Here is a 27,119-nt window from a genome sequence, read left to right on the forward strand (position 1 = left end):
GTCCAGCATGCCCCCCAAGTATGATGTATTGAGTCAAGATGAACTGCGCAAAAAGCTGTACCAGACGTTTAAGGATCGAGGTATACTGGACACACTTAAGGTATCAGATTTAGGCATACCTATGCCATAACTTTTACAAGTGTTACCTGTAAAACCTGTAACACGTACCCCAAATTTCAATTTATTTAGTCCTTTTTTTTAAAGACAGCATCGAATTACGTTTTATATCAAATTAATTAAAAATCTGTAATAAAATTATAGAAAATAGTTTGTATAGACAATATTAAGCTTGAAACAACAAGAGCATATTCAAATAACAGATTTATTGAAATAACATTAAGACAGGAACAGACAGCATGTAACGAACACGTTTAAATCAGAGAGCCCTTGTTATATAAATCTGTTAGAGGTTCCTGAATTGTGCAGAACATTTGGATGACAAAGCACATTGACTAACATGGTATGGAAAGCACAAAATGTATTGCTTACTGTAGAACAAATTAAGGATGAATATTTAAAAGCATTTTAGAATACCTGAATATTGCATACTCCAGCGCATGTATTACTACATTTTATATTTGCATTGACAGCAAGGAATAGAATTAGCTCAACGTATTTCCTTTAGAGTATACATTTCAAACATGTACTTTACTTTTAAAATAGGAAATTAAAGAAAGTGAGTCTGATTATCCCACCCACTTCCCCACAATTTTAGTGTTTTACTTCATATCTGCTTTCATGATTGATGTAAACCAACCATACTTTTTCACCATTATCCTCCTTTGGCCTTGTTCAATTTACAGCTATGTTGTGACTTGCTATTCAAGTTTTATTATTCAAACTTGATCAATGACAGCATAGATTTTTAACTTTTTACTTTTATTTATTTGTCCTCATTTACTAGTTCTCCAAGGCCAGATTGTTTCCCCCCAATTTTTACATTCTCATAATGAGCTAATTTTTTCATTCTCATTTTAATATCTGGCACAGATGATGAAGTAGAAATTAATTTCTAATTGATTTCCAAGATGTGTATTGACTACTTATAGAGTCTCCTCCCTACCATTGTAGTAATTGTCCTTTCATGCTACTTTTGATATGAGAGACTTTGAAAAATTTAATTCTAAATAGACTTCTCTTCTTGCTTTGGATACTGAGAAGGTCCAGTTTTGTGAGTCCTATAAGCACTAAAATGATATACACTTAGTGTTTGTAAAAGTGGTAAAACATCTTACATAATTCATTTTCTTCTCTTATTTTCCTTTCATTCTGCTTATATTATGCTTCATCCTGTATGTAAGATACCCTAGGTTTCTTAATTAAGCTGGGTATGAATACACCACTTCCTCTGTATATTATAAATGTAACTAAACTACTTCTGAGTTTTCTTGTGTAGCATACTGTACTCTTTCTTTGCTCTATGATTTCAGGTAATTGTTTTAGATAAAGCTGAGCATGCATATTTTATCCATTGTATATATCCACTTTAATTGTAGAATGGACAGGGGGCCGGGAGTTTGGCCTAGTGGTAGACTGCTTGCCTAGCATGGACGAAGACCCAAGTTCAATTCCTCAGTACCACATACATAGAAAAAAGCCGAAGTGGTGCTATGGCTCAAGTGGTAGAGCTCTAGCCTTGAGAAAGCCCAAGGAAAGTGCTCAGGCCCTTAGTTCAAAGCCCAGGACTTGAAAAAAAAATAATAAAATAATTTTTAAAATGTAGAATGGACAAAAAGTAACGTACTCATTACCTGACTCATATAATTGTAATTCTGTCATCTTTATAATTACAATAAAGTGAATAATTTAAAAATATATCGAATTTTAGATGTATATTAAGTCCCATTCTATCCAGGTAATTATATACCATTCTAGTGTAATGGATATAAAAAAGGAATAGGAATTTTATTTGTTGCTTACATATGAATTAAATATCCTCATGAATCTAAGCTCAATTTTGTGTCCAAACTGTATATTTAAACATCCAGTAGCTTGATTAGAGGATTTTCTTAAGATCCAATCAAATAATAATGCCTCTTGTAACTTTGAGAAGTCTACTCTGAGCTTAGATTTCTCATTTATAAGTTGTGAGAAAATTAACAAGTATCACAGTGGCATAAATGTAAATAGACTCTATGTAAAAGTGCATTCTTAGACTTCTTTGGGCTTATTAATTCCATGCATGCATTATTTCTCTTTTAGGAGCCCACTTTTACTTTAATCAATATGCCCAATAAATTGGCTTGATACAATGTTATTTTCATAGCTTCCAACTTTCCATAGAGGTGTGATGAAGTTACAACATTATCTTTTACTTGATATCTCAATCTCGAACATGTGAAATGAGTTCTAGAAAAGTGAAATCAAAGTCTACAAGTGAAATCAAATCTACAAGGTGTCCTGGTAACCACTAGATTACTTGGTAGTTGGGGAAAGAATGCTTTTGCCCAAACCTACTGAGCTACTTACCTCAGGGAATGGTTCTTAACTTGTGGTGACTGATCTAGAACCATTCTGTAAATAAAAGGATTGGTTTTTGTTTGTTTGTTTTTTGCTAGTTCTGGGGCTTGAACTCAGCAGTTGAGCACTGTCCTTGGACAATTTTTGCTCAAGGATAGCAGTCCGCCACCTGAGCCACAGCACCACTACTGGCTTTTTCTGTGTATGTGGTACCAAGGAATTGAACCCAGGGCTTTGTGGTAGGCGAGCACTCTACCACTAGGCTAAGCTCTTGTTCCTAAAAGGATTTTTATTTAACATGACAAACCTGAGCATATTTCCAGTGAAACAATCTTTTTTTTTTTTTGCCAGTGCTGGGCTTGAGCTCAGGGCCTGAGCACTGTCCTTGGGCTTTCTCAAGGCTAGAGCTCTACCACTTGAGCCTCAGCACCACTGCTGGCTTTTTTCTATGTATGTGGTACCGAGGAATCGAACCCGGGTCTTCATAATGCTAGGCAAGCACTTTAACCACTAGGCCAAACTCCCGGCCCCAGTGAAACAATCTTACTGAAACTTTTTGTCTATGTCTTTCTAGACACAACTCAGAAATCAGCTAATTCATGAATTGGTGCATCCTGTGTTGAGCGGAGAACTGAAGCCTCGGTCCATATCAGTGGAAGGCAGTGCCCTCTTAGTAGGCGCTTCTAATGCTATAATAGCAGATCACTTACAAAGATGTGGCTATGAATATTCACTTTCTGTTTTCTTTCCAGAAAGTGGTTTGTCAAAAGAAAAGGTAAAGCCTTTCTATGTTTGAATTCTGCACTGTCAGTTTCTTCTGATAATTATAATTTTGTATACTTGATACTGATCATTATAATTCTGTATACTAAGTGGTTTATAGGTAGGCCCATTTTGGTTGTTCTTGAAATCACATCTCACCTCCATGTATTTGTTTTTTTTTGTTTTTGTTTTTGCCAGTCCTGGGCTTGAGCTCAGGGCCTGAGCACTGTCCTTGGACTTTCTCAAGGCTAGAGCTCTACCACTTGAGCCTCAGCACCACTTCTGGCTTTTTTCTATGTATGTGGTACCAAGGAATCGAACCCGGGTCTTCATGCATGCTAGGCAAGCACTTTAACCACTAGGCCAAACTCCCGGCCCTCCATGTATTTGTTACAGAACAAGTTTATTGTTATTAATGTTTCAGTTTTTCATTTCCTTTCTTCCAAAGCAGTGATGTTACAATCACCAAAGGCTTTAGAGTTACAGTTGGAGTTTAACTAGATTCCAAACTGCCATTTCTGTTGAGTGTCTCCTGTGAACTTGACTCTGTGCCAGGCAGAGTGTAAGTGTGGTATGTGTTACAAATGATGAATCAAACTAGAGAGATGGAGAGATTTAAGCAGTCATGTAACTTCTAGGTTCTAACAGTAAATATAGATTCCTAAGGTGTGTTCTTTTTACTACGCTACAATCTCTTTGGGTTTTTCTCTTCTTTATAAGAAGAAATGAGCAATGCATGATTTCTAAAAACTGTAAAATTATGAAATAGTATCTAAAACACCTGTTGCCTTTGTCACATTTTTTTTTTTTGGTGTCAGAACTTGGGCTTGAACTCATGGCCTGGGTTCTATCATGTAGCTTTTTCACTCAAGAATGGTGTTCTGCCACTTGAGCCACAGTTCCATTTCTAGCTTTTTGATAAATTGGGGATTGAAATCTCAGGGACTTTTCTGCTGGGTCTGGCTTTGAACTTCAATCCTCAGATCTCAACCTCCTGAGTAGCTGGTATTATAGCCCTGAACCACTAGTGCCTATTTTTCACTTTTCTAATGATTTAAACTGTATTTTTCACTACCATTGAATATATTAGGCACACTTAATTTTAATAGCACTGATTTCTTAATTTGGGGTTGTTTTTATGTGTGCTACTGGGGTTTGAACTCAAGCCCTCAATATTTCCTAGGCAGGAACTCTGGAACTTTTCCTGGCCCTATTTTAAAGGCAATTTTTTGGTAGCAATTTTTCCCAGTATGTGTGTCTGTTTAATAGATTTAATTTTTGGAAGCTGTTTCAGGCTTGCAGCAGGAATGGAAAATATAGTTATCATATTCTTTCACCCCTTATGAAGCCTGGTACATTTGCTACAAGCAGTGAAGCTTTATTGGCATTATTTCTCATAGTTCATAGATTGCATTAATATTCACTCTTGATAAGCAGGGTCACCTGCATTTTCATTGTCTATAAATTCTAAACATTTTAAGCAAATAATAATGTTAGTATTTAAATGAAAGCATGAAAATGAAATATGCTATATTACTTCACTAAGGACTAAATTATTCATCAACTATTAAGGATTACTTTTTAACTCATTCTCTAACTTTCTAATGATGTATTTTATAGTTTTGCTTTCTATTTAATAGTCTTATAATATAACAATAAAGAAACAAATTTATATTTAATGTTTTCTACTAATATAAGAGGCTATACAGGATTGTATCTTTTCATTATCATTTGGTTAGTACTCAGGCTTGAATTCAGTACCATGATCTTGCTAAGCAGGTTCTCCACCACTTGAGATGCACCTCTAGCCTCGACACTTTTCTTTAAAGGAAAACCACAAATTATTTCAGTGTAAATATAGTAAATACTGTAAGGGCCGGGAGTTTAGCCTAGTGGTAAAGTGCTTGCCTAGCATGGATGAAGACCTGGGTTCAATTCCTCGGTACCACATACATAGAAAAAGCCACCAGAAGTGGTGCTGTGACTCAAGTGGTAGAGCTCTAGCCTTAAGAAAGCCTAAGGACTGTGCTCAGGCCTGAATTCAAGCCCCAGAACTGGTAAAAAAAAAGATAGTAAATAATGTACTACTATGTAGTATGCATACTATGTAGTATGCATGGTAGAAATATAAAGAATAGCCAGGACCAGGGTATGGCTCAAATAAAAGTGGTAGTTCACCAAGTACAAGATCCTGTGTTTAAATCTCCAGTATCCTTAAAAGCCAGAAGCCTACTTGGTACACAGAGCTTGGGGACTTATGGTTTAAGACCAGCCCAGGCAAAAAGTTTTTAAGACTCCATCTCAAACAGTGGTGAGTGAATGAAGTGATACATCTTATCCCAACTACAAGGAAGCACAGTGACTGGGTGCTGTCTTATCCAGCACAAGTAAGCTTAAAGCCTGGGAAGAATCACACATAAATAAGACTCTAGCTTGGAAATAACTAATGTGGGGCTGGGAGTGTAGTACAGTGGTAGAGAGCTTGCCTAGCATGCACGAATCCCTGGCTTTGATTCCTTAGTACCATGTACACAGAAAAGAATGTACTCTCAAGTTAGAGCACTAGCGTTGAGAAGGCCAATGTCCAGACCCTGAGTTCAAGCCCCAGGACTGGCAAAAAAAGAAGTAGAAGAAAATAACTAATGTAATGTAAAAATGGGCTGGAGATATGGCTCAAGTTGTACCAGCCTATAAAGCACAAACCCCTAAATTCAGTTTTCTGTACCATGCAACAACAACAGCAACCCTCCCCCCAAATAACCAAATACTGTTTAAAAATGTTTTAGGTACTCTTTTGACATTCATGAAATTTTAATTCACTTATATTTTTAAAATATAATGTGATGACCTTGAAATTTGCTCACAATATATATATATCTTTGAGTGTTACCTGTAAAGCATTAATCATTTCTTTCTGGTACATTAATAATATGCTATTAAGCATACCATCTTTGTTGTAAAGTATTTGAAAGTTAATAACAGTATTAAAACATTTTATTCTTTTAACTTAAATATGTTTGCTGTAATTTATTTAACAGGTTCAAAAAGGCTTCATTTTTGTTTTATTAGCATAGTTTTAGTCTCATTTAATCAGAATCACTATTCTTAGTTTCATATGCAGAAGCATATCCTAATTTACCATTTAAACATTGATATAAAAGTATCACAACTTCATCTTTTTTCCCCTTAAGGTATTTACTATGCACGATCTCTTACAACTCATTAAAATCAGCCCCAATTCCAGTCTCTACAAATCACTGGTAAGATTGTTTTGTTTTTATAATCTTCTTTGCCTGTTACTTACAATTCTGTAGTTTAATAAAGATAAAATATGTTCTCTTAACAGATTTCTGCATTTGATAAAGAAAACCAAAGAGGTAAAGGATGTCACCTTTGTAAAAATTAGCAAGATTATTGTATTTACTTTTTTTTGCTGTCTGTCTTCGGGCTTGAACTGAGGGCCTGACACTGTCTCTGAGCTTTCTTGCTCAAGGCTTGCCCTCTACCACTTTGAGCCACAGTTCCACTTTTAGTTTTCTGGTGATTAATTGGAGAGTCCAGTCTCACGGACGTTCCTGCCAGGGCAGGCTTCAAACTGTGATCCTCAGATCTCAGCCTCCTGAGTAGCTAAGATAATAGGTGTGAATAACTGGTGCCCAGCTGTCTGTACTTTTTGAACATAAAAATATCAAGCTTATCATTTTTAGGGGGATGAGTAGGCAATTTAAGTTCAAACAATTCATTTAATTTTTCCTTGCTGACTATATTGTTACTTGATAAGTAAACTACACTTCATATGGTGATCACTTTTAAAGATGCATAATGTAAAAAAACTCATATTAGAAAACAAAAATTCATGAAGAGCCAGCAGTGGTTGGATGAAATTTCTAACAAACACTAAACTATATGTTGTGTTTTCTAGGTTTCCTAATGAATTTTTTAAAAGAGTTAGCAGAATTTCATCAAGCTAAGGAGATTTGTGATGTGGAAACTCAAACAAGTTCGTCATTTCTTACCAAAGATTCTCTTGGTAATTAAGCCTTCTGTAGTAATTTCAGTTCTGCTGCTTTCTTTTCGTTTTCTTTTTCTGGCCAGCCCTGGGGCTTGAACTGAGGGCCTGGCACTGTCCCTGAGCATCTTTTGCTCAAGGCTAGTACTCTACCACTTGAGCCACAGTACTACTTCTAGCCTTTTCTGTTTGTGTGGTACTGAGGAATTGATTCCAGGGCTTCACACATGCTACCACTAAGCCACATTCCCAGCCTGTTTTATTTTTTGGGGGGGGGGGTCATGGGGCTTAAACTCTGGGCCTGGGTGCTGTCCCTGAGCTCTTCAGCTCAAGGCTACCCCCTACCCTTGAGCCACAGCCCCACTTCCCATTTTCTAGTGATAAAGAGTCTCTCGGCTTTGTAGTGCCCAGGCTGTCTTTGAACTCGATCCTCAGATCTCAGCCACCTGAGGAGCTAGGATTATAAACATGAGCCACCGTGCCCTGCTCTTTTCTTTTTGGAATGATGGATATGACCTCATTTATCATATTGGGTTTATCCTTAGGGGTTTCTGTTCTTTAAAGGATACAATCTGTAGGAGCCAAGTGAGTTCATTCCTTCTAGAATCATACTGCTGAGAAAGATGAGGTATTGCTTTCCAGTGTCGTCTCTATCCTCATGAATGCCATGGTCACACTGAGCAAATCATCCAGAGATTCCCAGGACCATATTCTTCCTCATTGGTTGGGTTTAAGCTCTCTCAACTGGAAGGTTCTCTCTCTTATTGTGTCTACTTTACAGTGAACAGTAAGTTTACTTTGCTAAGAGCTAGAGAAGACATTGGCTTATCATTTCAATTTATGCTTGAGGAAATTGAGGTCTTCAGAGGAAGAATAAATTGGAAACACACTCTGTGTCAAAACTAATATTAGAATCCTAGATCTCCGGCCCATGATCCAGAGCTTTTTGTATGATTCAGCCTCACCTAGAGCTTTTTCTATTATATAGTCTATAATACCATCCTGCCCTTTCATTTTGTCCTCAGCAGAGATGGAAAACAACTCTTTTAGCTGATGTGTTTAAGGAACTTAGTAGTCTACACTTACTCTCAAATAACAGTAGTACTTGTAATTTGTAAAAAAAAAAAAAACTATATTGTATAACTAGGTCTTATAAGTGTAGTCTTAAATTCCATGAGAGGTATAGTACATGTATACTGTTAAGCAGTGCTGTCTAAGAATGCAAGCCACAGATACCATTTAAAAATTTTGGTAGTTATATTTTTAATATAAATAGAAACAGAGGACATTCATTTTAATAATGTGTTTTATTTTACTTAATAAAATACATTTTTAATCATGTACTCAATTAAAAATATTAGTGAAACATTTTACAACTATTTTTGTGCTAATTCTTTCAAATCTGGTATTTTCTTCATACTTAGAGTATAGCTCAGTTCAGATTTGTTCCATTTCAAGTATTTAGCGACCCCATGTGGCCAAAAAGTGTTGTTTTAGAGTGTAGTTATTAATCATTGGGTAAATAAGGAAACGTAGCTGGGAAACATATCTAAATCAATGACCATGGACAAACCCTGTCATCATTTTATTCTACTTCTGTCCACCTGTACATTCTTTTCTGGCCGTGATAGTATTATATATGGTTGTGATTACACTCTTATTTTTAGGGTTGCACTGAGTTCTTTGGCAGATTCTACTCCGTAGTTGGTTTGAGGGACATAGGCTTCCTGGAGGGAGCACTGGTATTAGAGAATCAACAGGCCTTACTGTAGGCCTAGTTAAGCTATAGTTGCTTAAACTTTTAGAAGTTACTTTAACTATATGTGTATTTATTCCTTATCTGGAGGGATTAAAAATATATGGTCTTTGGTTCTTTTGTCATTGCTTTGAATGTGTATGCCATCTTTAATCCAAGTCTGTTCAGTAGCTGGGTACCAGTAATTCACTCTTGTAATCCTAGTTTCTCAGGAGGCTGAGATCTGACGGTCACAATTCCAAGTGAGCCCACACAGGGAAGTCCATGAAATGCTTATCTCCAGCTAGCCACCAAAAAGCAAGAAGTCATGTTCTGGCTCAAGTGCTGGAGAACCAACCTTGAGCAAAAAAGGCTAAAAAGTAGCACACAGGCTGGGGACCAGTGGCTCACCCCTGTGCTATTTAGGAGGTTGAGATCTGAGGATCACAGTTCAAAGCCAGCCAGGGATGAAAGTCCATGATACTCATCTCCAATTAACCACCAGAAAACGGGACGTGGTGCTGTGGCTCAGGTTGTAGAGCCCTAGCCTTGAGCTGAAGAGCTCAGGGACAGCATCCAGGCCCAGAGTTCAAGCCCCATGACTGACCAAAAAAATAATAGCACCAAAAAAATAATAGGCTATGAGCTCAAGTCCTCCCCATGCTAGTAAAAGAAAAAGTCCAGTTAGTCCCTTGGCACTTAGAAACTGAGAGCAGAATCTAATCATTTCTGATGTAAACTGCACAAGGTTTTGATACCTTCCCAATATGACATTTATAATAAACATTTTCAAATATGCATCAAACTTGAAGATATTTTGCAGTGTTAGACCTCGCCATAAAATTTGTTATACCTACTCCATCACTTATCTGTCGATCTATTAATCCAGCTCTTAATATGTTTCAAAATAAATAGTACATAACCCTATACTTTCCTCAATGTATACTTTCTATTTTTAATTCCTTGCACACCTGAATGGGTTTATGTATCCTAATTTTATGTGTTATTTTTTGCTAGCTGAAAAGCTTCAACATATTGATGACCAATTTGCAGATGTTTATCCTCAACGTTCAAAGCTAGACTCTTTAGAGAAAAAATTAAATGAATATAAGAAAGAAATACAACATCAGCTTCATAATGAAATGTGTCAGAAGGTCAGTTGTATCTTTTGTAGATTTTAATGAGAATGGTCATTTTACTTGACTTCTAATATTTTCATTTTCTATTATGTAGGAAAATGTCTAGGACCTTTTTTTTTTCTTGGTTTGGGGGCTGGAACTCAGGGCCCAGGCACCATCCCCGAGTCTTTTCGCTCAAGGCTAATGGTCTACTACTATGAGCCACAAATCCACTGCTCCACTTCTGGTTTTCTGGTGGTTAACTAGAGATACGAGAATCACGAATTTTTTGCCTGGCTAGCTTTGAACCTCAGTCCTCAGATCTCAGCCTCCTGAGTAGCCAAGATTACAGGTGTGATCCACTATCATGCAGCCTAGGACCTATTATTAAAGAATAGAATACTATATTGCTACACGTATTGTTTTTAATTCCAATTGATTTCATTTATTAATGCCTTTGGATTGAGTCCTACAAGTACAGTGGATGGGTTAACACTAAAAATTGCATTGAATTAAATATGCTTCATTTGGACAGCATTAATATTCAACTTATCCTCAAAGAGAATCTGTTGGTATTTATTTATTTGTTCTGTATTTTCAATTTTTTTGTGATCAATTTACAGTTGAAGTATTTTAAGGAAACTGAAATAGCAAAAATGAAAATAGAAGAGAAAAGAAAATATGAGAGAGAATTAGCTGTATACCGTAATGAATTTGAGAAAACTTATCAAGCAAAAACGGAAGCACTTATTTCTCAGGAAAGGAATTCCCTTGAAAGAATTCAGAAACGTCAAGAGGTAATATTTGAAAATAATTTTCAAGGCCATTATTTTCTGGAACTGTTGTTCTGTTGGTTTAAGGTCCAGACACAAGGTGGGCAAGTTGATGGACCAAGGCTGTTGGGGAACAGCGAAAACTGGGGCCACACATACGGAGAATGATGGACACTAATAAGGGTCCTCAGGCATTTTCCTCTGAGATGGTGGAAAGGAAAGACTAGTGGGGTGAATGAGCTCACTGAAAGCTGCTGATAAATGAACACCAAATATGCTTATTTCTTTTAGGTAGCTTGGGAATATAGAAAGGGGTTTTGAGTTGAGGCTCAGAAATAAGAGTACCATTCCTCGTGAGAGAGGAGAGCAGATGTTTAAATCAGAAAGGACTGATCAGTGGAATTGAGATTCTATCTAAAACAGGCTGAGAGTAAGAGAGCAAGCCACGGGTTTGGAGGTGAAGTTTGTCACCTAACTGTCAGGAAAATTTGTAATATATATCCACCCTTTTCCCATCCCTTTCAGTAAAGGTCAAAAGGAAAAGGTGCTTTGGGGAGCAGAGCTTTGTAGAGCTTCATTCAACTGACTTGAGGAAAGCTGCCTATGATTTTGAACTTCTCTGCTGAGTAGTGAAGGGAGCCAGGAGAAAGAATGAGTGACTCCTTATCTGGGGGAAATTGAGTGCCATATAGCAGCCTCAAAGTAACCAAGGAATAGGTCCTGATAGACTGGCAGGAGGAAAAGTAAGAACAGACTAAGAGCCCATCATTGCTGCGTGAGAGGTCCAGAGGAGCCTGGATGCAGTGCAGTACGCATCTATTCGAAGGAGGGGCGACAGTGAAGATCTCTGAGGGTAGAGTAGTCCAGAGCTGAGAGACTCATCCACATAGCCCTTTGGTCTCATCACCCAAGAAAATGTCTGTACAGGAGAAGGAGAAGTTGAAAAGTGACAAGGAGTATGTTTCAGCAGCATAGACTGGATCTGCTCATCAGGAAATCCTGATCCTTTCCTAAGAGAGATTGTCTTAGACCAAACTGGATTTGCAATCATTTCCAACTTGCATGCAAATGCTCTTGTCAAGAGACTTGGGAAGGAGGAGAGTTCCCAGTTAAGACCTTGATTTTTAAAATATATTTTTATTGTAATTAATAGAAGGGTTACATTATATTCATCAGATAGAAGGTACATTACTTCACAAACATTGATACCCTTTCTCATATTTTGGTCCCCATTCCCCCCCGCCCCTCGTCTTGATTTCCCCCCTTCCCTATCCGATTTCAAATAACCAAAAACACATATATCCAATATATCAGATAACAAGGTGAACTACTGTAACAATATGAGATAACCAAAGGATAGCAAAAGAGATGAGAGATAACATAGTACATTAAGGACAACAATCACTCATTACATGGCTTTTGTTTCTATATCCTGGAGGTCCTTTCATTTAGCTTCATCCTTATGTATCTAGGTTTTGTTCTATTGCAAATCTCTGCTAGGAGAGCACAAGGTTTCTACTGATTATGACAAATGAGGGAAACCATGGAGCCTATGTTCCTTTGAGTCTGGCTTACTTCACTTAATATGATTTTTTCTAAGTAATACCTTGATATTTAACACAATAATGTTATGCAACATTTCTAGACATTAGGCCTATTTAGGCTATAAAAGTAGATTTTGGAAGTACAGATCTTTGAGATACTGGATTATATTTACACTAACAACTTCATCAAGATAAGTGGCTGACTAGATACCCATTTGCTTACTATTAATCCAAAAGTATTAATGGTTGTTGTCCTAAGTACCATGCCTTTATTCCTTCATTTGGAATAATTGTCCACTTCTTCCATTGATAAGATTATACTGTGCTCCAAAAACTGCTAGAATCTCACCTTCTGTGAGGTCTCCCTTGACTCCGTGTTCCTTAGCTTTTTCTTTACTCAAGGATGGTGCTCTACCATTCCCACTTTTTTACTGGTGACTTGGTAATCAGTCTCTTAGATTTGTCTACCTGAGCTGGCTTCCAACTGGGATCCTCAGAGCTCAGCTTCCTGAGTAGCTAGGATTGCACCCATCCAGGTCTTGTACGTTTATCAGTCTTTATGTACTTCATTCAATTATGTAATTATATCTAGCTCTCTATTTGTTGTTTGACATATAAGAAACTAGCAAATCTCACTCAGCTTCTAAATGGAAGCAGGGCCCCATCATTCAGGAAGTCATGAGCTTGCTATCATCGAGTCAGAATGACACATGAACTGAAAAATTCAGACACCACCACCACCACCAAATCACCTGGGTGATTCTGTTTTTGGAATTTGGTAGCTGGTCAGACAAGCGTTCTTAGGAATGGAGAATAATGTTGTTTAGCAGTGGGGGACTAATTTTGTGTGGATGTATATACCACTAGAATAGAAAAAAAGCAACCTTGAAATGAAATATCTTGCAGGTGAATTGGTAGCCTTATATGTATGTACATGTTTTTTTTCCTGCAATCTAGAAAGCAATATATGAGTTCCATTTTATTTTATTTTACTTGCTTACTAAAATTAATGCTTTCCTATGCAGAATGAAACAAAAGAAATTTATGCCCAAAGGCAGCTTCTACTAAAAGATATCGAATCACTAAGAGACAGAGAAATTGAGCTTAAACAAAGAAGTGACACTTTTGAATTGTAAGTACTTTAGTGTGTTTTCATTTCACTTATTTATAATGAGATCAAAATGATTTATTAAATATGCCTCTAAATATTTCAGTGGTGATTAACAAGACAAGTTTTTAGTTATAAAGGTGATATCTCCTAGCTTTGGAAGGTACAAGTTAGGAAAAACAAAAATAGGGTTTTGTTTGTGAAGTATTAGACATTAAGTGAAAACCAGAATGTAATCCCTTTATTGGAGAAGATAAGACATGAATGGGTCATATATTTTGCATTTAGACTTGATAGTTTCATGTATGTAGCTGAGTTCCAGATAACCAGGCCTCCTGCTTTTTGCCTACTCTGCAGCTAAAAAAAAGAAAGAAAAGAAAAATTGCTTGTCTTATCCTGGATGAAACTATCTCTAATAGTGTATGCTCCTTTGTCTTCTAAGTGTGCATGCATGTTTTTGTCCTTCAAATCTTACCTGGGATTGACAGCAAGGACATTTGTATAGTGTGTACAGTAAGCTTTTCTTGGCATCTGTTACTAATTAACATACCCAGAATCTTAGGATGTTTAAAGACATTATCTCCATCTATCTTTCTTTCTTTCTTTCTTTTTTGTAGGTCACGGGGCTTGGACTCAGCCTGGGTGTGTCCCAAATCTCTTCAGCTCAAGGCTATGTCCTACCCTTGAGCCAAGCCCCACTTCCCGTTTTCTAGAGGTTAATTGGAGATAAGAGTCTCAGGTCTTTTTGTGGCTGGGATGGCTTTGAACTTTGATCCTCAGATCTTAGTTTCCAGAGTAGCTAGGATTACAGGCATGAGCCACTCCACCTGGCTCCCATCTTTATTTGAGTTTCTTATTTCTTTAGGCTCAATTTTTGTGATTTCTTCTATTTGCCTTTCTTTTTGGACAATATTGACAAGGTAATGATAACGAGAAAGCAAGAAAAGAATAAAAATTTTGCAAAGATTTTATGATTATATACTTACTATAGTCTTCTTCCTTTCTGAACATGTAAGTGAAATAAATGTAGTTTGCTGCTTCTGGCCTTTTTAGATTAACCAGCAGAGGGAGTAAATACATAGTACTTTTCTTTGTGGCTTATTCTGAGCAGCAACTGTGAACAAGACCCACCCATTGACTTGCCTCATAAATTGGCATTGATATTGATTTAAAGTCTCACTGCAGCCAGGCACTAGTTGCTTATTCCTATAATGCTCTTCGCTGTCCAGGAGGCTGATATCTGAGGATTGTGGTTCAAAACCAGTCCAGGCATGAATAATCTGTCAGACTTTTATCTCTAATTAACCAACATAAGCTAGAAGTGGAGCTGTGGCTCAAGTAGTAGAGCTCTAGCCATGAGCAGAGAGCTCACAGACATCATCCACACTCCAATTTCAAGATGCATAACTGGCACACAAAAGACGCCGCATTGCAAGACCCTGTTGAGTAAACGTGTAGCAAGATTTTCCAACCTTGTACTACAATCCCTTTGGATCTCTGCTTCTGGATTAGCTGGAATTACCCACAATCCATCTTTCTTCAGTTCTCTCAGCATGGCTCAGTTTAAATCAATAGATTTTTAAATAATAAAAATAAGCCTTCCAGCGGGGCACAGTGGCTCAGGCCTGTAATCCTAGCTACTCAGGATGTTGAGATCTGAGGATCAAAGTTCCAAGCCAGCCCACACACAAAAGGACCTGAGACTTTTATCTCCAATCAACTTCTAGAAAACTGGAAAGTGGGGATTGGTTCAAGGATAGGGTGGTATCCTTGAGCTGAAGAGCTCAGGGACAATGCTCAGGCCCAGGGGTAGGTTGGTAGCCTTGAGCTGAAGAGCTCTGGGACAGTGCCCAGGCTGAGTTCAAGCCATGACCCACACAGAAAATAATAAGCCTTCTACTTTGTTTTATGAACTAATGGATTCAATTTCACAGCAAAATATTATAGAAGAGACAAGCACCTAACTTGTTTGTGCCTTTGTAATTCATAATAGCATCCTTCTACCCCTAAATTGATTATGGCCATTTATCATTTATGACAAATTTTTCTGTAATGAACTACTTTGGTGTTGTAGAAATGCTGCAAGCCTGGTGTCTCTATCAAGTTCCCTCCCTAGTTCTCACTAGGTAAGTTTGTAAGCAACAGGGAAGTCTTCTAGCTCTTTTCTTTTCCACTTCTCCATGGTAATGGTAACAGAATAGTCTAGTGAACTGTGTCTTATTTTTCTTGCTAAATTTGTTATGACAAATATTACATATTGTTTGCTTTATGTATTTTTTGTTAATTTCAGGAAGCAAAAGCTCCAGGAGGAAAAAAATAAAAATGTGGCTGAGGCTCTGAAGAGAAGGGAGCAAAACATAAAGAGCATTGAAGATACCTATGACCAAAGACTCAAGAATGAACTTCTAAAGTAATTAGTTTTTAAAGAATTAACATTTTGGGATTAGTTAGGTAGAAATGGGACAAAATTGATGAATATTCTATAGTGAAAATTAGTATTTGAACAACTAGCTATTTTCTTTGTAAAGTCTTTCCTGTATTTGAGTTAGAATCATTTTTTTAAACTTTATTTTAATTGGGTACCAGTGGCTCATACCTTTAATCCTAGCTACTTGGGAGGCTGAGATCAGAGGACAGTGATTTGAGGCCAAAAAACTTTTGAAGCAGAAAAACTTGAAAAATGTCTCAATCCATAGCTGGATGGTATAGTCCTGTCATCTCAAGCTACCTGAGACAGATTGGGAGAACTAAGTTTCCAGGCCAGCCTTGACAGAAAATTTACTATATTCTATCTGCACAGAGATAACCAAGACACTGGCATGTGCCTCTGATCCCACCATCAGTGGGAAACCTAAAGTAGAAGGATTGAAGTCCAGGTATATGCTTAGATAGGAAGTGAGACCCTATCCTAAAAAAAAACAACCAGTGAACAACAAGGCCAAAAATGTGGTAGAGTGCCAGCCTAGCAAGCAGGAAGCCCTGAACTGAAAACCAATAGCACCAAAAAAGCCAACAAGATACAGTAGATACAGTAGAGAATTATATCCTTTGTCCTCTGTCCTTCTGACTCATAGCTTCTCCAGCTATGAGGGCCTATGATTTTGCTCAGCTTTCATAGCTGATGTCCTATAAAATTGAATTTCTAGTTATTTTTAATTATCATTTCTACCACTCCACTTATACTGTCACAAGGAGATGCCTCACAATCAATAAAGTTGGCTATTTAACGATTATATGGTATTTGTCCATGAATAAGTGCTTTGCGTATCTTCAAGCTTCCACAAATAAACTAAGTCCACTTACATAAGCAAAATATGATATAGGGAAAGGAAAATATGGACAATGGTGGCTATTTTGGCTTTTCTTTTTGTTGTTTTTTTTTCCTAAATAGAGTTTCACTGTGAAGCTGGTCTCAGACATGCAATGCTTCTGTCTCTGACTCCCAAATATTGGGATTTCAGACATACTGACACTTCTATTTACTTTGGTTTTCCATAGTCTGTGTGTACCAGTGAATTGTATCCTAGCACAAGGACCACACACACACACACACACACACACACACACACACACACACACTTTTTCAGTAGAAGTATTGTATCTGACACCGAATAATTGCTTTATTAGTATTTATTGAGTAAATGCTTTCTTCAGGGACAGTTCATCTCAATTGTTTTGGACCTTTCTCAGTCCTCAGTCTCTTTACTCCCTTACCCATAATTTGTTATTCAGAACCCAGTATGTAGTTCTTGCAAAAGCCATTTGAGGTTTTATTTTAAATGAATTGCATTAGCCAAGAGAGTAGCTTTCCAAATGATAAGGTTTATTTTTCTCCATATAGTTTGTTCCTTTAACAAACATGAGAAATACCAAATAATCTATAGTTGCTAAACATTTAATTTTTTGGCTGGTATGGGATTTGAACTGAGAGCCTGAGTGGTGTACCTGAGCTTTTTTTTTTGCCTCAGGACTAGCACTCCACTACTTGAGCCACAGCTCCACTTACAGCTTTTTGGTTATTAATTAGACATAAGAGTCTTATAGACTTTCTTGCCTCAGGCTGGCTTTGAACCGTGGTCCTCAGATCTCAACCTACTGAGTAGTTAGGATTACAGGCTTGAGCTATTGGTATCTGGCTTACAATCGTTAAACTTTTAACAAACAAATGGATCAAAGTATTATATTAATTTTACATAATTATAGAGAGAGTGAACTGTTGGCAGCATTTCAATATCTTCCCTGGCCTCCTATGAATTTGTCAATTACTGGTGTTTGGAGGATATTCACCACAAAGGTGTTTGTCTTTCCTTCCTCCAATCTTGACCAGGAATACACTGGTATAGCTGGCAAAATAAGTAAAATTCCATAAAATATGTCATTTAGTATTGCTGATTTAAATATACATTATTGCCCATTGCCCCTCTATACCGTGCTTAGAGTCTAAGGTGCTCTCCTGGTTGGGAATGGAGAGATGCAGGAGATACATTAGAAGTGTTATCTTTAAGAATTTAGAGTCTGTTGGTATTGTCTAATTTGACCTAGTTTCCGTCTTTGTTTTCTATGTCAGTGGAGATCAGCTGTAAAGCAATCACTTATAGTAAATTAAATGTATCACCTTTTTGCCAGGCGCTGGTGGCTGTAATCCTAACTACCAGGAGGCTGAGATCTGAGGATTGTAGTTCAAGCCAGCCTGGGCACAAAAGTCCATGAGACTCTTATCTCCAGTTAATCACCAGAAAACTGGAAGTGGTGCTGTGGCTCAAAATGGTAGTGTGCTAGCCTTGAGCTGAGGAGCTCAGGGGTACCCAGACCCAGAGTTCAAGCCCCACAACTGACCAAAAAGAAAAAGAAAAGTAGCTCTTTTTGTTTTGAGTGATTGAGTTCTGAATACGATTTTTAGGGTCCAAGCAAGATTTTTCTAGACCTTTTATGTTCAGATCAAATCTGTGAACTTAGAAGTGAGAGACAATGAAGTTTCTGGTCTGCCCTGATGATCAATGTGCAGTAGATAAGCTCTTGCACTGTAACAGTCTTTCCAGGAAGATGACAAAGAACTTATGTTAGTCATTGTGATTCTCAGGTATCAACTTGAACTAAAGGACGACTACATCACCAGAAGTAATAAACTCATTGAAGAAGAAAGGAAAAATAAAGGTGATGGAGGGAGAACTGGCTGTATTTTTCAATTGTGACACAGGATTTTACTTTCTAGAGTTGGATCTGTTCTGTATTCCTCAAAAATATAACTTATACTTCATCTTTTTAAAGCATCACGTTTTTTGTCATTTTCATGTTACAAAATAAAAACATTATTTTTCACTACCTTTTGAGATGCCTTCCTGTTTAACATTTGGATTTGGTGATGTGTGATGTTATCTTTAACTAGTCGTGCAAAGGGGTTTTGACTCAACTTGTCAATTTAAATTATAATGCAGTATGCAGTTGCTCTCCTCCTATGCTTACCATTTTGCACATTTATAGAGATCATGAGATTTATATTCAGTGTTTCATCTTTTTGTTTCAATTCAATTCAAACACTTGATTTTTGATAACTCTATGATTCCCAGAAAAATAGCAACAGCTTATTACCCCCCTGGTAAATATTACTCTTAACTATGAGAGACTTCAGTATTTGCTTATGGATTATTTTAGCTCTTATTTTGCTTATAATATATTTTTATGTTTCATAGTATTTACACCTAAGTATACACACACACACACACATACATATGTACATTGACCTGAAGTTATGGAAATTGGCTAGTTGTTCAATTTTCAGAAATTTTACATCTCAGTATATTTCTGGGAAATTTCCTGTGATAAGAAGTGGAACTTTGGTGGAAATTTTAACTGAATTCTTGAGTAAATAAGAGCTGAGGACTTGATATTACTCTATTGGACCCTGTCTTTTTGAGACTAATACTTCCTTTATGAATTTGTATCATTATATGTTTACCAAATTATTGTTTGATGATATATCTTTGTAGACTTTGAGTAACAACCAATCTTTGTCTTTAAGGAAATTTGTCACAGTCAGCATTAGAATGCTGTGCTCTCAGATGGTGTAGCTCTGTTTAATTTGTACTAATAATTTCATCACAGTTGTAACTTCATATCACCCATCGGGTAACAGGTTTTATTTATTACTTTCCAACTAAAAATTTTAACTCCTATATTTGTTGTTTTTGCTTAGGAAGTAATAATTACTTAGTTTTTTATACTGGACATAAATTATTAAATAGTTTTTGTATTCACCATGAAAACATTGTTTAACTCATAGGCTCTTTTTTCCCCCAGAAAGATCCATCCATCTGCAAGAGGAGCTTGCAGTTTTTAATTATAAAAAAGAAGAACTGAATAAATCTGTAAATCAGATGAAAGATCTTGAGGTATTTATTGAGCTATTGTGTTTTGAAATAAACTTTCTGCAATATATAAAATTTCAGATTAAGTCATTCATAGTTTATTTTATGTCATATTCCCTCTTTTCTATTTTTGGAAGAACTGGGGATTAAACTCATGGTCTCACACTTTCTAGCAGGTGTTCTACCACTTGAGACACAACTCCAGTCTTCTTTTGCTTTGAGTGTTTTATGCCTTAGCTGCATTCCTTCTATTTGTGGTCTCCTGTATCATGGGAAATTAGGTGTAAGCCACTGTGCATAGCCATTAGTTAAAATGGAGTCTCTCAAACTTCTTTTTGCACAAGATGGCCTCTAACCACAGTTTTCTAATCTCTTCCTCCCAAATAGCTACAATTACAAGGTTGACCCACCACACTTTGGCTTATGTTGTCTTGATATGTTTGGACTGGTTATTCTATGATTAAATGTGATAGCTGACTAAGTCAATTCAGTAGTTGTTAATTTCAATCTAAGTTACATAGAGAAATGGAGAGAGAACTTTGGGTCCTATAATCCTGCTTAAATCCTGTTTATTTCTCAGACAACTGTGTGCCTGTACTCTGTAGACTCTGAGATATTTCTCACATACCATAGTTAGTGAGGGAATTCAGTGAATAAGCTTATAGCTGATGGCTAGTAGGTAATTTTTCTGTTTCAGCCTCTTCTCCTGTCCTGTTAGTAACAGATACACATTCTTATCATTGTCTTATCAATTAAGACAAAATGAGACAAGTTTTCACTTGCCAGGTTACTTTGTTAGTGTGCTTGCTGATTGCCGGAAGGAGTTGAAACTTTAACTGTTTAAACTATGTTCTTAATATAAAATATAAAATTATATTTTATGAGGACTTGAGATCTTTATAGGCTTCTGTAGCCAACTATGAGCTATACTAGCTTTAGGTAAAGGAAGGCACTTCACCTTTACTGTATGTTAGAGATTGATTCTAAGCTCACCTTTCATACATTGCTGCAGTAGTTGGTTGTTACTGAGTTCCAGGTACACTTAGAAATGGGATCGAGAAGCTTCGTGAGAAGCACTCGCTTCGTAGGACATGGATCTGCAGATGCAGATGCCTCATCATTAGTACACGTATTGACTGTCATTAGTAAACTTAGGGTCTTGCTGCAAAGAATCAAGCTCTGTCCAGCGATTGTCATTGAGCTACATGACTCAGTCTAAAAGAACTTCCCAAACCAGTGGCTCTCATCTCTCATCCTAGCTACTCAGACATTTAATGATCATGATTCAAAGCCAGCCTGGGCAGAAAAGTCTGTGAGACTATTTTCTTTTTAGTTTACTTATTTTTAATTTGTTACTGTTATTATAATGGTTATGTACAAAGAGGTGAGACTCTTATTTTCAGTTCTCCTTCAAAAAAAAAAAAGCTGGAAGTAGATCTGTGGCTCAAGTGTTAGAAGAACCAGCCTTGAGCTAAAAGAGCTAGGGGATAATGCCCAGGCCCTGAATTCAAGCATCAGTACAGGCACAACAAAGCAAGTCAGCTCTTTTACAGTACTGTGGGGGTGATTATTAAAGTGTCCATTTTCCTTTCTTAATTTCAGATGGAGTTACAGTCTGTCAAAAACCAATTTTCAACCTTGACAAAACAAAACCACTTGTTGAATGAAAAGGTTAAAGAAATGAGTGATTACTCACTGATGAAAGAAGAGAAAATAGAACTTCAAGCTCAAAATAAGTTACTGAGGAAGCAACTAGAAGAGTATAGGAATGAAAACTTGCGTCTCCTAAACTGTATGTCTTTTTGTTTTGATTTGTACCTGTCTGTAACTCAGTATTGCTACCTTCGCTTTGTACCTGAAAGGAATGTTTCCATTTGCGAAGATTTTTTATAGGCTTGTTGCAGTGGAATTACTTCCATTTTGCTTTCTGTTTGCATAACTAGTAATATCACTTTAAGGAACATTTTAAATAGTGCTTTGCTTGGTGGATGGTATCAGGCTACTATGCTCTGACTGCTTCTTGAGTTTGGTCAGGGAGAAATGAATCCACTTAGCACTTGGAAGGAGGCAGCCTGAGGAGAGGACTCAGCCTGCCTGCTGTACCTCTCAGCCAAGCAAGGTCACCATCTGTGCTCTGTGCCTGTGCTAACTTATTCTCTCCAGGTGTGGGAATTTCTCCATTCTCAAACCCTTCAAGCTCAAGGGGAATTAACAGCCTGATCCTATTTCTCGCCCAGTGAAGTGCACCATCCTTGGTGGTTACCTTACCTAAGTGATCATTTATAAAGTTCCTCAGGTGACCTGGATTGAGAGCACTATCTGCTTCCAGCCTGGAGCATGACTGTTGCTGTCTGTGTGACCTCTCTGCTCAGCCATCTATAGGGGGACAGCTAGAGAGAACTTAAGATTCATTTTGTGGGTGATAGAGGAGAGAGGGGCACGCTTTCAGATCATTGGATAATTTGAAAGAATTCTTTTACCTGGAGAAAGACTTTAGGAATAATGAAGTTGCAGTAATGTGTATTAAATTCTCTTGTTCTGAACTTTGTGAAGCAGGATTGTTCTTAGTCCATTTAAGAAAACTGATGAGACCAGGAATGTGACCTTGTGGTAGCATGCATGAAGCCCTGGGTTCGATTCCTCAGTACCATATACACAGAAAAAGCCAGAAGTGGGGCTGTAGCTCAAGTGGCAGAGTGATAGCCTTGAGATAGCCTAAGGACAGTACCCAGGCCTGAGTTCAAACCCCAGGACTGGCAAAAGAAAAGAAATATGATGATTACAAGATTACATAAGTAAAACCATGTAAAGTCTCTTTAGTTTGTTTTGTTAAGTGTAGTAGTTGAATTCAAGGCAAATAATGACGTGGACTTTTAAATTTTAGGCATGGCTCAGCCATCTCCCGAGCTTCTGGTTTTAAAGAAAGAGTTACAAAAAGCAGAAAATACTATAGCGATTGAGCAGAAGGAGTTCAAAACTCAGAAACAAGCCCTTCAGAAGCTGCTACAAAGTGAAGTGAGTATTGTTCTTTGCTCTTGCAAGAATGATTGTAGTCAGGTATTTACTTAGATACAGGCATCCAAATACTTGTTCAAATATAGGTTGAAATATGTAAACCACATAGATGTATGTTTAATACCCACAGCTCCTTCTTTTAAGGAGCTGACATAAACTAATAATTCTTTGGCATTATATTCTTCCTAGTAATATATTGAACAAAAAGCAACTTCACTTAAACATAATCTTTTCAGAATGCCTGGTAATAGCACCCACCCATTAGTTGCTTGATTCTCATCCTAAGATTTAAAAATGTTTATTGTATCCTTCTGATTGCTGCCTGCAGACCCTAAAGTAGCTATTCTATGAATGAAAAAAAGTAATGAAAATTATCTGTTCTGTTTGTTATTGTTGGTCTTAAATGGAGACCATTGATTACTGGTATAAAGCTACTCAGTCTTGGTAAAACAGAAAAGAGGATAAACACAATAAAATTCTTTTCCCTTTTGAAACAAGTTCAGATTTGTTTTACATTGATTTTTTTTCTTCTCTAAATCTTTTCAGATCGAACATTCTGCACAGCTAAAGGCCCAGATATTAGATTATGATGCATCTATAAAGAGGTTAACTATTCAGGTTACTGATTTAAAATCACAACTGAAACAAACTCAGACAGGTTAGAAACATTTTTAACCCGTAAATATATATCTGTGTGTAAAGCTTCAGACATTTGTGGAATTGTAATGATGGTCACTTCTTCATAACATATTTAGTGATTCTTGTACTGGGGGAAAGCCATAGAAGTATGTGCCATTCAAGAGATAAGACTTAGCTGGGTGCCAGCGGCTCATGCCTGTAATCCTAGCTACTCAGGAGGTTGAGATCTGAGGATCACAGTTCAAAGCCAACCCCGCACTAAAGACCTTGAGACTCTTAATTCCAGTTAATCACTAAAATACTAGAAGTGGCGCTGTGGCTCAAAGGGTAGGGTGGTAGCCTTGAGCTGAAGAGCTCAGGGACAGAGCCCAGGCCCAGAGTTCAAGCCACAAAGAAAGAGAGAGAGAGAGAGAGAGAGAGAGAGAGAGAGAGAGAGAGAGAGAGAGAGAGAGAGAGAGGAGAGGGAGAGGGAGAGGGAGAGGGAGAGGGAGAGGGAGAGGGAGAGGGAGAGGGAGAGGGAGAGGGAGAGGGAGAGGGAGAGGGGAGAGGGGAGAGGGAGAGGGGAGAGAGAGAGAGAACACTAATAACAAAGATGTGGTGATGATGATACGAAAGTCCCCAAATTTATCTTAAGCGTTCCCTTTTTTTCTATGTTACCCTAATAATAAGGTCCTCTGTTCAATACTTCTATATATTCCTTAATATACAGATGCAAAAATATGTGAGAGAAACAGGTTGACTCAGTGAAAAGAACATTCCTGTTGGATTTAAAGATGTATATTTATTTTGGACCCCAAAATATGATACATTAATTTCCCTTGGCCTCAATTTCCTTATTTTTGCTGGGTATAATAATACCAAGTGAACCATAGTAAAGAAAGATAAAATGAGATGGGCTGTGGTTTCCCTCCTGGCTGATAAACGATACTCACAGAATAGCTACTGCTCCTCTGAGTGCCGGTAACTGATATGTGTAATCCCAGCTACGCAGGAGGCTGAGATCTGTGGATCTGAGTTTAAATCTAGCCCAGGCTGTAAGTCTATGAGATTCTTATCTCCAATTAGCCACCAAAAAGCCAGAAATGGAGGTATGGCTCAAGTGGTAGAGCACCAGATTTGAGTATAAAAGCTCTGAGACAGTACCTAATCCCTGAGTTTAAGGCCCAGTACCAGCATTAAAGAAATAGTTACTGCTAGTGATGCATTGTTGTGTCTTCAGTTTGGACAATATTTACCACTTGCTACTTTACAGGGAGGATATTACAGCGTGGATACCTTCTATTCCAGTTACTTTGTAATTTATAGAGTATATTTGTTGTCAGTTCAGCTGGTTCCTCAGACTTCCTTGATCTGAGCTTTTTGTAGTTCCCACCTGTACTCTTTTCATCACTCTCTTGTCTTCTACTGGTGTGTGTGTGTGTGTGTGTGCGCTCAGGACCTAGGCACTGTTCATTAGCTTTTTCACTCAAGGCTAGCAATCTACCAATTGAGCCACAGCTCTACTTCTACTTTTTTGGTAGTTCAATAGAGATCAGATTCTCATAGACTTTGCTCCCTGGGATGACTTTAAAACCACAATCCTTAGATCTCAACCTCCTAAGTAGCTAGGATTTCAGGCATGAGCCACCAGTGCTGCTTACAATTTTCATTTTTCTCTGTACTCATCTGTACTTTTTCCGGTTCCTCATTTTCTCCCAGACTGGCTGCAGCTGAAATCATAGCAGACTTCCATCATGAACATTAATTCAGCAAGGCTGGAGCCCTTCTGCATGTGTCGACATTGCAGGAGAGGATCTAGCATGTGCAGTGATTTTGTGTTAGGAAATCTCAGAAAGTGTAGCCTTTGCTGATTATTTCACTGAGCCCCAGTACTCAGTAAGCATCCATCCCTTAGCTGAGAAGGGGGTACAGAATGAATGTCTTGTCTACAGTGATGTAAACGAATATCCTCTGTATGGTCTGAAATTCCGAAATTTTAGCTATAAACTATGGGTTTTTCGAAACCCATGGGAATTGGGCATTTTCCCTCTATTGAAATATGTTTGTGATTTTTGCAGTCAAATACACAAATGTTCATGCTGATAGGAATATATACAGATTATAAATGGGTCTATGTCTAGTCAGGTTATGCTTTTCAACCAAATGAGTTCAAGTCTGGTTAGATGTTCCATCAAATAAACTATAGATCATTTTTTCAGAGTTTCTTGGATTTCCAAATCATGTGTAACCATTTGTGAACTGATATCATGCATTGCCAAAGACAGATATATGAAGATGTAGGTGATATATATAAGCTCGTCATAAATGTCAGTACTTGTTACTGTGGCTTCAGAAATGCCTTAATGAGCAAATTTATCTGCATTACCTTCTTTCAGTTTTATAAAAAAATAGATTCACAAATGTGTTTGATTCACTGGCTTTTCTCATCGTTTGTCAAATTTTCTTTTTTTGTGATCGGCAGCCTTAGAGAATGAAGTATATCGCAATCCAAAGCAGTCTCTGTCCAATCGTCCTGTGAGTGACAACACGCTGCCTTCCAATGGTGATATAGAGACCAATCTCTTCATCAGGCCATTTGAACAAGGAAAGGCTCTAGCAGATGCCATCATGGCAAAAATAATAGGTTATCCACGGTCGATGAAGGAAAGTAGTTCCCCTGACTCTGACCATGAGTTTGTAGTCAATACTAAGGCAAGGGTAAAAGAACTAGAGCAAGAAGCTGAACGCTTGGAAAAGGCTTTCAGAAAATACCATCAAAGAGTCGTTCTGAACACTCCCAAAAGCCCACCCGCATCATCAAAGCGCCTGCAGTCTGTGCCCTTGTTAGACATATGCAAAGACATCAGAGCCTGTTCCTTGGAAAACCATGTTTGCACAGAGGCCCATGTTGCCTCTGAGCCGCCTCAGGTGCACGTGCCTAAAGAGGAAAAGTGTGAAGCATCAGAACCACTGACTGGCAGTGTGGCCCATCAGCCGTACAGGAGTTCTTCCTCCAAACAGTTTTCCTCTACACCTCTTTCCAAAGCCAGAAGAAGCCTCCATAATGAAATGTATGTGGAAGGTATGTCACCCACTCATAGGCTTGTGGAATACTCTGGAAGGTAGGCAGCCCTGGTCTACACAAGACCTCTTGAATGAGAGTATAGCATCTGGACCACAGAGATGGTCTAGCTCACACAGCAGTCAATCTAGGGAGTGCTTGAGCATTGGGGGCTGATCTCAGTCTGCCCTCTTCTGGTCAACAGGGGCATGGTCTTCGATGTCACAGGTCTGTGGATAGAGGAATGGTATTTGCTTAGTGAGTAGAGATGGCTACAGAGCATTAGTGGCTTTCCCTCGATGCTGCTTAATTTTGTACATTTTAGTATAACATCTACAGTTAGATTCATGCACTTTAACTGACTCTTTTGTGGATCTCACAATACTGTAGAATAGATAGAATTTGTCTTTGAGCCGGGTGCCAGTGGCTCACACCTGTAATCCTAGCTACTCAGGAGGCTGAATCTGAGGATCATGGTTCAAAGCCAGCCTAGATAGGAAAGTGCATAAGGCAATTATCTCCATTTAACCACCAGAAAATTAGAACTGGAG

General features: G+C 37.7%; 1 protein-coding gene across 3 annotated transcripts in view; it reads left to right on the forward strand.

The window, feature by feature from the left end:
• The window catches only part of Ofd1 (OFD1 centriole and centriolar satellite protein), a 36,668-nt gene that overhangs the window by 529 nt on the left and 9,020 nt on the right, over positions 1-27,119 (forward strand). For 2 of the 3 annotated variants that reach the window (XM_090326778.1, XM_090326779.1), the window contains exons 2-16: positions 2-100; positions 3,035-3,235; positions 6,414-6,482; positions 6,569-6,599; positions 7,145-7,252; positions 9,984-10,120; positions 10,708-10,881; positions 13,427-13,533; positions 15,800-15,919; positions 18,590-18,663; positions 19,807-19,898; positions 21,477-21,666; positions 22,759-22,889; positions 23,436-23,547; positions 25,990-26,589. In XM_090326778.1, coding sequence (XP_090182904.1) covers positions 2-100; positions 3,035-3,235; positions 6,414-6,482; positions 6,569-6,599; positions 7,145-7,252; positions 9,984-10,120; positions 10,708-10,881; positions 13,427-13,533; positions 15,800-15,919; positions 18,590-18,663; positions 19,807-19,898; positions 21,477-21,666; positions 22,759-22,889; positions 23,436-23,547; positions 25,990-26,589 — 2,245 coding nt within the window. The remainder of the gene's footprint in view (position 1; positions 101-3,034; positions 3,236-6,413; positions 6,483-6,568; positions 6,600-7,144; positions 7,253-9,983; positions 10,121-10,707; positions 10,882-13,426; positions 13,534-15,799; positions 15,920-18,589; positions 18,664-19,806; positions 19,899-21,476; positions 21,667-22,758; positions 22,890-23,435; positions 23,548-25,989; positions 26,590-27,119) is intronic. The other variant, XM_090326780.1, reaches the window with a different exon arrangement.

This window comes from Megascapheus bottae, chromosome X (assembly GCF_031878675.1).
Source record: "Megascapheus bottae isolate mThoBot1 chromosome X, mThoBot2.hap1, whole genome shotgun sequence".
In the NCBI taxonomy this organism is placed as follows: Eukaryota; Metazoa; Chordata; class Mammalia; order Rodentia; family Geomyidae; genus Megascapheus; species Megascapheus bottae.